Source organism: Anser anser, assembly GCF_964211835.1.
Source record: "Anser anser genome assembly, chromosome: 14".
Lineage (NCBI taxonomy): Eukaryota > Metazoa > Chordata > Aves > Anseriformes > Anatidae > Anser > Anser anser.
Window position 1 is genome coordinate 13982662 of NC_139735.1, and position 14126 is coordinate 13996787.

Consider the following 14126-nt stretch of genomic DNA (forward strand, 5'->3'; position numbering starts at 1 on the left):
TGGTTTCAAGACCTTTGCAGTCCTGGAGGCTCTGAGTCAGGATTTTTGGGCACTTGAGGTTGGTTTCAGATCAGGTCCATATTCCAAGTACGAGAGGGTTCGAGGTTGGTTGGCTCCAGGTTCTGCTGGGGTGTTTGTTTAGATGACTAAAACTAAAACTCAAAGGGGAATAAAAGCTTGGGAATGACTCATTTTTAAAAAGAACCTATTCCACCCTATATGAAGAACCAGATCGCAGTCCAAAATGAGATCTGAGTGAGATCCAGCAAAAGCCATGTCAAGTTTTGTTTGCAAGTGAGATGCCAAGTCAGAACAGTTTATGATTGAACACATCACAAAGAGATCTGCAAAACGCCTGTTATTGAACCTGACACTCCACTGTTCCTGCTTGTGTTTTTGTTGCCAGTTCAGCATTCAGCCCTAGAAATCATTAGGTTTTATAAGTCCCTTTTTCAAGCAACCCGAACACTGTGCGACTCTGGGAAAAATTCCGGATAAGCATCAAAGCTGTATGAAACTCGGAGTCCTGCCCCAAATCCAAGATGCAGTTAGGCACGGTTTTAAATATACAAGCTGGGGAGCGCAAGCACCTCATCTGCTGGATCAGAGGACCAAACCACTAACCCCTGGATATACGAAACTGCGAAGTAACAAAGATCACAGCTGGCAGAGTGCCCCCCCACCACACCACACACCTCCAGAGCAGCTCAGCCCATCTTGGCAGCTGTGACAAGCTCTGTCACAGGGAGGGACCGGGGAAGACCCAGGACCCAGCACCATGAAGGACATCCTCAGGTAGGCAAATGGCCCCAGTCTCTGAGCCCATCCGTGACCGTCCTTGTTCTCAGGCTCATGCAGACCCCTGGCTTTACAGAAACGAAATGTTTTCCCACCACTGGTGTTTCAAAGGTGGCTTTTCAAGAAAGCTCACCCTCAGTCTTGACCTTGTGTCCACCAAAGTCAACTGGTGAAAAAGTGGATCCAAACACACTAATAAGGGTTTGGAGAATCCACCTGGTGTCTCCCAGCCAGGTAAGTCCCCTGTCCTACAAAGCGTGGCTCCCAGAGAATAACCCTGAGCCCTTGTAACCCAACACACTCCTCTTCCTGCAAGGCCAGGGGTATTATAAAGGGCCAAGACTGCATGCAAAGGCCGTAACAAGCGCCTTCACTCTTTGATGCTGTCAGAGGCTTTTTTAGCCAACTTTCCTGACTAAACACACACATGCTTCAAGAAAACCCCTATTTTAAAGCTGTAATGTAAACAACCCCGAGTTATTACTATCCCCTAAAGGCTACTGCTGGCAGGAATCAGTGATAAAGCTCTGCCAGAGCAGTCTGGCATCTAGCAACAATTTGTTTGTTGTCCTGCAAAAATACAGAGAGCCTTGCCATATGGTATTAGCAACTTTCTGGTAACATTAAGAAATATACTGGCTTGGAAAGCAGTTATCACACCAGAGAAAGCCTTACGTTTCTGAGGCAGGTCTATGCTGTAAGCAGCATCAGCGTGGCCGTGGCGGTCAGGGGAGGGAGGAGAGGCAGAGCTGTGCCACCTCCGGCCCCAGAGCTGATAACCGGACCCTGGCACAGCCGCACATCCCCTGGCACTGCCTTGCTGCGGGGCCGAGAGGAGCTGCACTGCGGTGCTCATCTGTGCTTGGTGAATGCCACAAGGGTTTCAGCATGGCAGGCACAGGAGCAGCAAATTTGTCCCCAGAAAGCCCCCACGTTACCTGTCATTGCGCAGAAGCAACGCTCCAGCCACCCCAAACAGCCAGCGGGGTTCCTACCTTGCCACGAGCAGCTCTTTCCCACCATTCAAATTAAACAAAGGGAAAGCGGAAATAAAAGCAAACTCATTAAATTGTTATTTTTTTCCCAAATAACGCATAAATATTGTAATGATTTTCTGAGGATGTTTGTATATGGGGTTACTGAGGATTTTTGAAAGAAAACCAAAACAGAGATGGTGCAAGTCAGCATGTGGTTTTAGTGGGAAACTGCCCATTTTATAGCATCCCATAAACTTTGGCTTCAATTCTTAGAAGGAGCTGAACTGATATAAATGAGAAGAGGCTTCTGGGGACACAACTCGTTTCCAGATTTGACATGCAGTGCGCTTTTCTGTCTGGCAGTTGTGTCGAGGAAATCATCAACCAGAAATACTCGGTCATCATAGCCATCTAGGAAAAAGAGCTGCAGCTTTTCTCATGCTTTTCACAACCACAACCACTCCCTGCTTTCCCTTAATATAAATAAACTGGCAGGGGATGATACTTGGGATAGACCCCCTTCTATTGCTTTTCTAACTCTGCCCCTATTTCTGGAGTTTTCTCCGTAGCCACGTCCTGCCCCAGAACAAGGGCTCACCCTCATTTACAGCAGCACTGGATCTCCTGCAGGCTCACAGTGTCATGAGCACAGCAGCATTGCATGGAGCAGCACCACACAACTGACCAGTGACAGTAACCACGTTGTCCCGACAGCTCCTGCGCTCAGAGCCCCATCCCACCCTGGAGAGAGGGCTCCAGCACCTGCCCCCTGCTTCTCCTTCCTGGAAGGGTTCAAGAAGTGTCTCCAAGCACTGACAGATGGAGCTGTGCTCAAAATGCAACCAACAAAGAGTGAGGAACAATATTGCTGTTGGATCCAGAAAATACACAACCCAGCTAAGGCGAACCAACCATGGAAGAACATCAGTAGGAGTGCTTGGAGCATCTTCTGAAGAAATTTCTGGATCAAACCTAAGACATGCTCAGCCCTTTCCCCATTCTTCTCAAATCATTTGGATTCCTTCCAGTCATTACTTACCTTCCCTTCTCCTACATATTGCTCTGAAAAAACATGTCTCCCTTGCCATGGTCTACAAGAAGCAGCCTCTACTCCTCCTTCGCAACTTTGCAAGAAGCCAAGGTCCTTTCTCCTCTGCCCTTGGTCAGTCCAAAAAACAGGCCTGTTCGTTCCCTCCTCTCCCTTTATAACTGGGAGAGCAGAATACTCCTGGTATGGATACCAGCACTCGTGCAGACCACTCTGTGTGATCCAATGGGTGACTGCTGCAGGACCACAGGAAATTCCCTGCAGCACTCCCCGGGGATCAGAAGGTGCTCCAATCCCAAGGACCAGCCACTGGCACCAGCTGTGCCCGATGCAAATCTGGGCCTCTTGTGGCTCCAATCTCAGGCACCCTTCAGAGTAAGTGGTGTAGGGCGGTATCGACCCCTGAAATAACACTGCGTCTGCTCTGCCACCTTCCAGAAGACACTGATGGATCTTCAAAGTCTGTGTGTTATGTGAGGCAGTGGGGAAATCAGATCAGTGCCTAAAGGAAGGGGCAGAGCTTTGGTAATCTGGTAATGGTGCCAACAGATCCACTTTAAGCTTCCAACAGATCACTGACCTCTTGCAAAGACTCTCCTGATGAGAGGACTGGGCAGAGACAGGGAAAGGAAATCTCTGCAACGTCCTGCAACTCTAGATAGCACAAATTTGCAGTAAGGACAGACACAGCAAGAGCAGTTAGAGGTGGCCAAGCTAATTAACAGCCACCTGCTCACATCCTGGTCTGCCATTCCTTGCTGTGGAGCTTTAAAAGACTTATCTTTGAAAAGCATCAAGTCCCCACTTCACTGACATCATTATCTCAATACATGAGATAATAGAAGTGGAGGCAGAGAGAAAAAACACTAAAGGACTCACTGGGAGAACCACAGTTAGCAGCTCAGAGCCCCTCCAAAGTGACCATCAGCTCTTCCTACCCCCCAAATTGAATTATTGCAAATATTCAGAGTTCCTGCATTGTAAGTGGAAAGTCACCTCGTGCCTTTTGCTATGTACTCCTACACATGAAAGAAGCTAGTATTTCTACATGTGCTAAAATAGAGACACCAAATACCCACAGGCAAAAAATATGAAAAAAAATAAAAAGAAATCTTTCTTGGCCCTTCCTTAACATAACACTAAGAACCAACCAAGAAACACTATCCAGTTTGTTTTCCCCTGGTGCAGGCCACCTTCAACAGAGAAGTCACTCCTTGTACAACCCGTCCAGTTTTCGTAAGCAGCACATAAGAACATTGGTGACCTCAGGAAGTGTGAGCTGTGACAATAAATACTGTCAGAAGCCTGCCCCTACCAACTCTGAGCCGTTTGGCCAACGTTAGCTGTGAATACGCATGCAGTAACAAATGAGTGAGAAAACACGAGGCTTTGGGCTCCTGAGAAAGCTCCATCAGGTGGCCTACACTCAAAAAAGCTGGCATGGGTGCAACTTCCAATACATAAATAAAAAAGCCAAAGTCTGCTCTTCTGAACCCAGTGGATTAATCTGTTTGCCTGCAACGTAACCAGCTCCAAAGTGGGGAGCAAGCCCAGTTTCTGGAGTGCTTCATCACAAGTTCCAGCTGAGAACAACAACAACCTGCTCCCATTTGTAATGCCCATTGTAGGTGATTATGGGAAACAAGAAGGACTAAATTCAAAGCAGGTTTTCAACTGGGGGGGATCCAAAAATGCTGACTGAGAAGGAGAACAAAGCCAGATGGCATATGCTGGTATTGTTAGGGATTATGCAGTGTAAGGCAATAGGAAATGAGCAGAGAAAAAGAACCAATTTCATCCCATGGCTCCTCTGCTGCCAAATGAACATACCGGGGCAACCGTGAAACAATCAGTTCATGGGTTTCATTCCCCTCCACCCCCAGACTGAACTTAAATATTTGTATAAGCTGAGGCGTAACTTTTATCTAATGTTTTCCTTGGGGTTTACTAGCTGTTTAGAGCATTCAGTGTAAAAAGCATTCCCTCAAACTCTTGCCACAAAAAGAGCTGAAACTATGATACTAATTAAAACCACACTCTTTGGTATCAAGAAGACATGCTATTATTTTCTTTTTTGCTCATGAGAAGCTGTTAATATGGGCAATGCGTCTGGAACATTTTCCTTCCAAACGCAATGCTCAGTACCCCCTCCTGCTCAGGTCGGTTGGTTTATGAACTTGTCAGCAGTCTGGGGTGGGAAGGCTCAGATGGCATATTTACAAGAATAGATTTATTTTTTTTTTTTAATAACAAGCTGTTTGCCAACTTAATGTTATAAAAAGCACATCAAGAAAAAACAAAAGCTTTATGCTGCATGAAAGGTGACAAGCTAAAGAAATGTCCTGCCTTCTTGCCCAGTGGGCCAAACAAAGGGACTGATGTTGCCAAAATATACTATACATTTTGAAAAACAGCCTCTGACTTTGCCAGGATGCTTCTGGACACTCAGCACATACCGGGAAAGAATGTGGGTGGCAATGTGTACCATTAGTGACCCACACTGGGGTAAAATCCATTAAATAAAATGGTAATATTTCATGTTCATTTTAGCCCCATTGAATTTGGATGCTTCTAAGGTCTCTATTACTGTGCTACCAGCACCTCATAAATATTAACATATTTATCCTTACAACATTTCTAAGACAAGGGGAAAAATGCTATTATCACATATAAAGGATAGAAAACTAAGGTGTAAAAAAATCAGCGGTTGGGTTTGCGTTCAGTGCAATGTTCAAAAGCATCAGCGTGTATCCAAAGACGTCTATGCCCAGTCAAAAAACACATCTCTTATCCAAGATCAAGCAATGGTGTCCCATTCAGAGCAGGTAGTTACACCACAGAGGTGCAGGAAGCAGAGAGCAGTGCCCGCTTTGGTCCAGCTCTCCCAGAGCACCACGCATTCCCAAGTCCCCACTGATTTTGAACAGCATCCTGGATGCTCCCAGCGTCACAAGAGCGGATCTTCAGCAGTCTAGGCAGGGTGCCACAGCTAGTGGCTGCCTCTGAGAGATCTGGGCTCAGTCTCGAAAGAAGCATCTGTAGTGCTTGTGAGGAAAACAAAAGTGGCAGGAAGAATCCTCTGGGGAAGGCACTTGTCCCGCAAGTGTCACTCTTGGGACCACAAAAGTAAATAATGTTTCATCAGAGCAATTGGTTTCTGGTTTCTGTTTGGGAGTGTGGCTTTCACTGCTCTGCCTTTGTTGACTCAAAACAAAACTCTGCTTCCCTTTTTCACAGCCACAAAGATGCCAGATTTTAATTCCTGGCGGTGCACAGCATTGGCAGAGGGGGAGGGAGCTTTTTGGGGTGTTTGGTGATATTTTAGCTTTGAACAACCTCCTGCCTGCTTAGCAAGCTTCTAGGTTCGCCAACAATACAGAAAAACCGCCTAAGTTACAAAAACAAGTTAATACGTAAAAATATGACTTCAGCAAAGAAGTTAAGCTGCATGGATGAATATGCTGTAATTTGCTACATGCTTCCATCGAGCAGGGATCCAAAGTAATAAAATATTCCTGTAATGCTAGAACCAGAAGGCCCAGCCCTAATAAGATGTTCAGATTCCAGTATTAGCTTTGCCACCCTACAACCTGACTCACCATTGAAACGAGTACTCTATTGCTACCCTTTCTAGCACATCCCTATGTTTCCTTTCTTCCAATTTCACTCTAAAGTCAGAATTGAATCAAGTCATGAAGTTATCGTGGAGATGTCTGTAATGCTGTCATGCAGAAATGACTTCTTTTGTCATTTTACTCAACCGTGAAATGTAAACCCATATGCACCCAAATCATTGCCACAGAAACACGGTGGCTGGCTGCAGATTTGGTTTTATGGATGTGGAGGAGGCTTGGTGAAGTTACAGACTGCCTCAAAATGCCACCTTCCTGCTTTTCATTTGAGGCTGACAGACAAAGCTCGTACACAGCATTACAGCTTTGAGGAGGCTGCTGAAGGTAACAGTCACTTTACAAATGAATTAATTGGAAACACTTACCTTCCCCACTAGCTTGCCTTTCCTGTTCATGCAAAGGTAGAAGTCTGTCTCCTTCCCTTTGATCCGGACTTGACTGCCAAAAGTGTCCGTTTCCACTAGAAGCTGGGCTTGTAAAGGAAGAAGAAAAAAAAGCATTTACCAACGTGGCCACATTAAGTCAGAGTGTGCAAAGCTGAGCAGCATATCGTCTCACTGCCTCCCCTTGAACCACACCATGCTGCTTGGATGCTCTGCAAGGGAACAACTCAAAGAACCATCCATGGGCTGGGCTTCAGACTTGTTACAGGTGCAAGTCTCACACGTCTCCACTGACTCCTGTGCAGATGCTCCAGATTTAATGCCAGTTTAGCACAGAACATGCATGCACACATGTGCGCTCCATATGTCCGTGCTATCCCGTCAGGAATACAACGCTAGATGCTCTCCTGCACACTGCAGGAGGGTTGTCAGTAAGAAAGTGGATTTAATTCTCATGCAAGGTACAAGACTAGCATGACTAGAATCAAATTCCTTTCCCCACAGTCAGCAGCCCTCAAACGCTTCACAGAAGCATCCCAGCTACACGCTCGCGGCGCAAACATCACAGCGACCTCCTGAAGATCACTGTGGCAGCTAGTAGGGGAGAAATTCAGCACTGCTTGTTCTGTATGATGAACACCCACGCTCAGAAGTCCTCAGAGCATCTAGATATGTTCCCAGGAGGTCTCTGATTTCTTTGTGGCAATCCACTTCTGCCGAGTCCGTGACTCATGCTCTAGCTAGGAGAAATATGGCCAATCTCATAATAGTTTGCATGCCTATTATTAAGGCTACAATGCTACTTTGGAGCATTTCCAGCAGTCATTGCAGGGGCTAGATTTCTGCTGCATCTTTATAATGCCCTGACACAATTTTATTTGCAGAATTGGGTCAAGCTGTCACCCAGATGCACAGCATGCTATCATCATCACTAAAACCTATACATGTTCAAATTCAGCATTTCATTCTGTCTCTGATCTAAACATGAATTCCAGTCATGCTCGAGGTTCAGATTCCAAGAATTTCCCTGGAGAGGCAGGAACATGCAGACTGGACATTTTGGTTCAGCTCCATCTCCGATATGCAGGGGAGAAAGTAGACATGGTAGAAACACAATGCAAGAATGTGTAAGTGTCAGCAAGTGCAAATCCACGGTCCTGCTCTGGAAATTCTCACGTTTGTAAGAACTGAGTCTTACCGTAGAAACACAGTTTTTGCCAAACTCTGGAGAATGTTTGATCTGTGCTGCAAAAAGTCACGTTCTTTTTGGCATTCATATTTCAAACTTTAAAACCCTCTAAGAGCAAATATGTTCACTGTAAGGATTTACCATGGGGATAGAAATAGGAGTTTGTTTCATTTAAACACATTAATATTTTTCCCACTTGTAAAGTCAGCTTTTGGCTTCTGCAGCAGAGCAAATATCACAAACCTTTAACTCACAAGGGCCCTAAATGGAGTTTTCCCTTTGCAGCTCAGTCGCATATGCAAGTTCAAGGTTTGCCAGTTACCAGCTGTTTACATTTATTTAGATATATTAAACCTTTATCACAGGGGATATCTAAAGAATAACTTCTTTCAGACAGCAAATGGGATAACGCCTGATTTATACCAATATACTACTTGCAAACACACATAAATATGGACATTTATCTCTAAATCTTTCAGAAATGTAACATGTTTTGGGATGGACACCAGCTTGCCAGCAACAGCGGAGGGCTGCAGGCTTTGTCTCCCCACCTGCCAAGGAGGCACCAAACCAGCGATCACCTGCACGCTTAAGTGAGGAAGGGCCACACAAACCAGAAATGTTCCACCATAGTAAGGATATAAAGACAAGCAAAGCCAGGATAACAGAGCATGTCACAGATCAAAGACAGGTCTACAGGGGAGGCTGAGCCAGCTGGTATGTCCTTTGGAGAACGCCCACCACTACAAGAAGCTCAGGGGGGCTGCTCAAATACGGTGCTGCACAAGTGGATCACGCAATAGCCATTTATCTGTAAAGAACTGACTGAAAGATTGACTCCTCACATGAGGAAGGACCTGAGCACTAAATGGTCAATCTGAGAGTGGGAGAACAGCAGCCTGAATGCAAGAGGCAGTTACAGAGCCAGCACAAGAGATGCCAAAGACTGGCTCAAGAACCACCGTCAACACCCAGAGCTCTGAGGAGTTGCCTGCAGACCTACAGTGCCAAATCCACCCAGTGATGCAAGCGGGGCCACCAAAGGGCTGTCCAGCCAGGGCTTGACAGCTTGCACGCAGGCAAAAACAGGACGCTGCAAGTTTGCCCGTACCACCTGCCCAGCTCCTGCTAGCCCCTGCTCAGAAACACGTCTCAGCTGCAACGCAACCCCTGTCCCCCCAGGCCTCAGCACTGCTACTAGAACTGCTAAGAATAACCCTGAATATCAGATATGGGTCTTGTCCAGCCAAAGTAGAAGCAAATGTTGACAAACTCTCCATTCCTCTGCTCAGGCTGCTGTCCTGCCAGTCGGTCAGCGACCTGCACACCTCCAGCGCTGGGTGCCCCCTGTGTGAGTCCACGCTCCAATGAACAAACACGGGGCACACCGTCTGCTTCCCCTACCCCCTTGCGCTGCAGCCAGTATGAGTAATATCCAAGCTGATTTTAATTTGAAAAATATCACCTTAAAAAGATGCCGGTTCCCTGCTGTGAAAATTAAAACCATCTGGATGGAGTGATTTCAAATAATTAATCTAGGTCTCCTTTGACACCGCTACTAATTAAAATATGATACCTTCCTCCCCCTTTTTAAATAAAGAATTTAAATAAAGTTTAAAGATCTAATAAAATAACATTATAATTTAGAACGAAATGGGACTCACCTTTCCTGCAGGCTGCAGAGGTTACACCGGCACCAAAGTCCCTCCCGGATGAGTGCCACTGCATGGACCGAGCAGCAGTGGATGGGCAAACATCCAGTGCAGCACCCACACCAGTAAAGGCACCCACACACCCCCTGTTCCAACAAGGCGCGTCGGCCCCTGCACCTAAAGTCTAGGAACAGGGAGCAGAGGGAAGGAGGCTCAGCAGAAGCTGTGATCCTGGCTGCTAGAGCATGGGCTGAGGCAACCCATGGGTACCACTTCTGGAGAACCTGAGTCTTCAGATACTGGAAACATGTTCTTACTTTTAGGGATCCTTGTCCTACTTTCCTGCAAGAGAGGTGAGTCTGGCCTTGGCCTAGGGTTCATAACCCAGCTGGTTTCTAGTCTAAGGCACCCTTTAGATTCTCCTTTTAAAAACAGTCACCTAAATGAGGGAGGATTTACCTGTCTCTACCTAAATTCTCTCAACAGCCCAGACAATGCCCATGAAAAACACATCTAGCTTCCAGACAGCTAAAATCAGCTGGGGTGAATCCCAGCCCTGTAAAAACAAGGGAACTTTACGTGAGTTCTCAATGGAAATCAGCCACACCAGGCAGGGGCAGTGTCCCCTTGGCAGCACGCTGCTCACCCCACTGCACTCCTTACTTTGAGCTCCGTTTGTCCCTGGATACACTGTGAAGAGATTACAATCTTTATTTTCAAAAGCCCTGCACTCTAGCCTTCAGATCAGGTATTATTGTTTAAATTCTTTGACAACTAGATATTCTGACATATTTTCCAGGAAAAAAAGAAAAAAGAGAGAGAGAGACAGAGAGAGAAAGAAAGGGAAAAAAAAGATGTCTTTAGAGGGTAAGATCTTCTGCTACATGCTTTTGCCTTATTGGCCCATTTAACCTAAACCTTCCTGAAAACTCCCACTGGAAGAGACTGGAATTCCTCAAATGTCTAGGTGAAAAGGATTACATATATATGTTGAAAAGCTATCTTCCAGCTAAAAAAACACCAAGTCAGGGAGATATGTGAAGGTGGCAGAAAATATGCCGAATTATCTTTCAAATATTTTCTGGGAGTGCAAGGATGGGAGCCAGAAAAGCACACGGAAAGAGAAGAGAAAGAGGGCACAGTAAGCACAAGGTTTATACAGTATCACAGAATCCTAAGTGCCAGCTAGTTTCAGGTGAAAAGGACAGTAAAAAGGAATATGCAAGCAAGGTGCAGAAGGACTGGATAATTACAAATGTTTCTGAAGAAGCACTGGCCATAATCAGAGTAGACCAATTTGCTTTTTCTCACTCTGGTTTTGCCTTCAAGGAAAGCTGGATGAGACAGAGCCCACAGGCTGGAGGAGTCCGTCTGCTGACGGTCAGCACGGGAGCCCATCTAACCAAGTACTCCTATGCTGTATTTGCACTTCCTGAACTAACAATTTTTAAAAGCTTTGAGGCCAGTCTACAATAGTCTGCATCTTCAACAGGCCAGCTAAAGGGGGCTTTCTGGAGAAAAGGACCTCAGAGGGACCAAGATCCCAGGCTTTTGTCGTTTTTTTTGTCATTACAGTCTCACACAATTACAAGTTGGGAAACTATTCTCAGTATCTGAAACTATTTCCAGTTAATTAAAAGAAAGGATATATAGATGAACTGATGCTGTGGCCACAGCTCCTGCAATGGAGAACAGCTTTTCCATAGTTCAAAGCATGTATCACATCCAACTCATCCCCTGAGAGTTCAGGAGACAAAGATTTATTCTCTTGTAGGACTGTACCTCCCAATGAGAACCCCAAGCTGGCCAAGGGCAAACTCTTCTGCACATCCATGCTTAAAATAGTTGGAACTAGTTTGAACACTGCCTACCCCTACCAAAAAACATGAATCCTTTATATGACCACTACATCAGAGAGAATGATCCTGTCTCCACTTCACATTCATGACATAACGAAGAAGAAATAATGCCAAAATTACATAAAGTCTGTAGAGTCTAACAAAGCCTGTAGACTAAGGACAAGTGAGGGAGTCTATGCTGCATCCATAATTTTTATTTTCTCACTTTTATGTTCCTCCAAATTGTATCATTTAAAATAGTTATAGCCCATACAACCCGATCCCCTTCTCCATTGCTCAGGTGCAAATCAGGAGTAACTACTGACATCAGTGAGGCTGGTGCTCGGGAGGGCAGAGCTCTGACCCACCTCCCAGTACCATAAGCTCATCCCCTCTGTCGTGACTGAACACAGGCTACGTATGTCAGATCACAAAAAGGGGTGGTCACGGGGAGGTGGAGTAACAACCGCTCCAAGGTTCAGGCCCCAGATGTTTTCTTCTAAACGCCTCTAAGCACCCAGGTTTGAAGGGACAACCACCACCTCTTATTCAGTCAGCTGATGGAGTTAGGGAAAAAGACAGGATTTCAGGCACGTAAGCCCCTTGGAGCATCAGCCCATTCTTATCCCCCACAGCACTCCTGCGTGCCTGCTTTCGGGGCTGGAAGGGGAGCAGGGCAGAGGGCTCCATGGGAACAGAGGAAAGCTCAGAGACAACCTGTCCCTCCCGTAACAGCACACGCCAGCGCTAGCAGCTCTCAGGAACCAGGCAGGTTAAATATTTGCATGGGAGACATCAGAAGAAAATCTATAATGCAGCAAAGACCTCAAAGGCACTTACACTGCAGCTACTTGATCTTGCACATACTTCCACACAAAGGACTTTGCACACCTCGGAAGTCCCTGGAGTGCTGATAAAGACCGCTGCATGGCCTCAGGGTCCTGTCCCTGGGTGGGTGGACACAGGAGGTAGGAGCTTTCCCCTCCCAGCCCTCCAAAGGGCTGTCTCCTCACTCTGCTGCCTGCAACCACCCCAAGGGCTTGATGAGACAGAAAAGCCCAGGATCCCAGCAGCTTCAACAGAGAAATGAGCTAAAATTCCCTTCCTAGCACACACTGGTGCGTCTTCCTGAGGTTTTTACCTCTGAAGTAGCTGATAAGGGCTTCAGCCTCTGGGAAACGCTTCCAGGCACTCTCATCTGCAACCAACAATCTAACAGCAAAAAGACGTCCTGTCCTGTTTCCAGGATCCTGAGCTACCCACTCGGTGTTTGCTGGGCACGTCTACGTGACAGGAGGCCAAGCCATGTGGAAATATCCGTGCTGGTGCCAACCACACCAGCCCATGTACCCAACCCAATACAGATGTGCAAGCACGACACCCTGCCACGGGCAGTTAAAGCTGCAGGGTGCACGGGACAAGATATTCAGCTACTAAAGGCATTTGGGTACTACAATGTCACACACACACTGCTGAAGCATCCATTCTTTAAGCCTGTCACACTGCTAGTGGCTGCACCTTCAGGGACGCCCACCCAAAAATCCCCTGCCAGTTCAGCAGCGGCTAACCAAAGATGCCCAAGGAATGACTTGGAGCTGCCAGCGCTCCCCGAGCATCTCAGGGATCATCTCAGGTGAGCCTGCCTCACAGCTCTGCAGAAGGTGCACTGCTTCTGCCAGAACGGCAATACCACGGGGAAAAAAAATGAGTCTGAAACAAAGAAGTACTCTTCTCAGGATTGCCCACTCTGGCTCCTAAAGGAGCTTTCAGACACAATCCCTATAAGCTAACTCTATTAATAACAATGTTCGTCTTGAGAGAAGCCTAAATGAAAATATTCACTGAACTTTGAGGTCTTTAACTAGTCCATACGTATGAACATTTTTTGACAGTTTAGTTGACATAAGACCAGAATAATTACTCAGGTAGGTCTTACAGGTTTTACCCAACTTAAATAAAACAAATATATATATATATATATATATATGAGGACAACATTAAGACCATAAGTACCATGATACTGACACAAAGCTGCACTACCCAGAGTCTCATCATCATTTACCCACATGAAAAGTGGGTGTAAAATATTGTCATTCTGACACAGAGCCATTTGCACCCATTCGTAGATATGAGAAAACAGGACTAAGCAGTGGAGAATAAGACTTGGCCTCTTGCAGATGTTTTATACATAATTCACCATAAGAGACACTAAAAATACTTTGGCAGTAGCTTTAATTATGGTGAATAAGCTTATTTAGACAAGATTCAGTAAAACTGCAGGCAATAGGTTGTGTGCTTTAAAAACGTCTGGGCGGGGAGCGGCAGTGTACAAATTCTGAACTGAACTTTACCACCTGCGAGCTTGCAATGACTAAGACGTAGGCCTGGAAAGAGAAACTTTAAAAATGTTAGCACAGAAATTCCTCTATCTCACCAGGGTGTCTTGCTGTCTCCAAACACAGCTCAAGTGGACAGTATTTCTACAGAGGCAGGAAAACTGCTTGAAAAGCTGCCAGGCTCCAAGTCTGGAATTAGTGAAGGATGAGCCTCAAAAAGTTCAGAAGCTCTGTTATGCTTGAAAAAGCACCTAAAATGAAAAATAAAGGGCC

At 45.9% G+C, this 14126-nt stretch overlaps 1 protein-coding gene across 4 annotated transcripts in view; it reads right to left on the reverse strand.

The window, feature by feature from the left end:
* Nucleotides 1-14126, reverse strand: part of FGF18 (fibroblast growth factor 18) — a 72043-nt gene that overhangs the window by 13253 nt on the left and 44664 nt on the right. For all 4 annotated transcript variants that reach the window (XM_083798694.1, XM_083798693.1, XM_083798692.1 and 1 more), the window contains one exon: nucleotides 6821-6927. In XM_083798694.1, the coding sequence (XP_083654820.1) occupies nucleotides 6821-6927 (107 nt within the window). The remainder of the gene's footprint in view (nucleotides 1-6820; nucleotides 6928-14126) is intronic.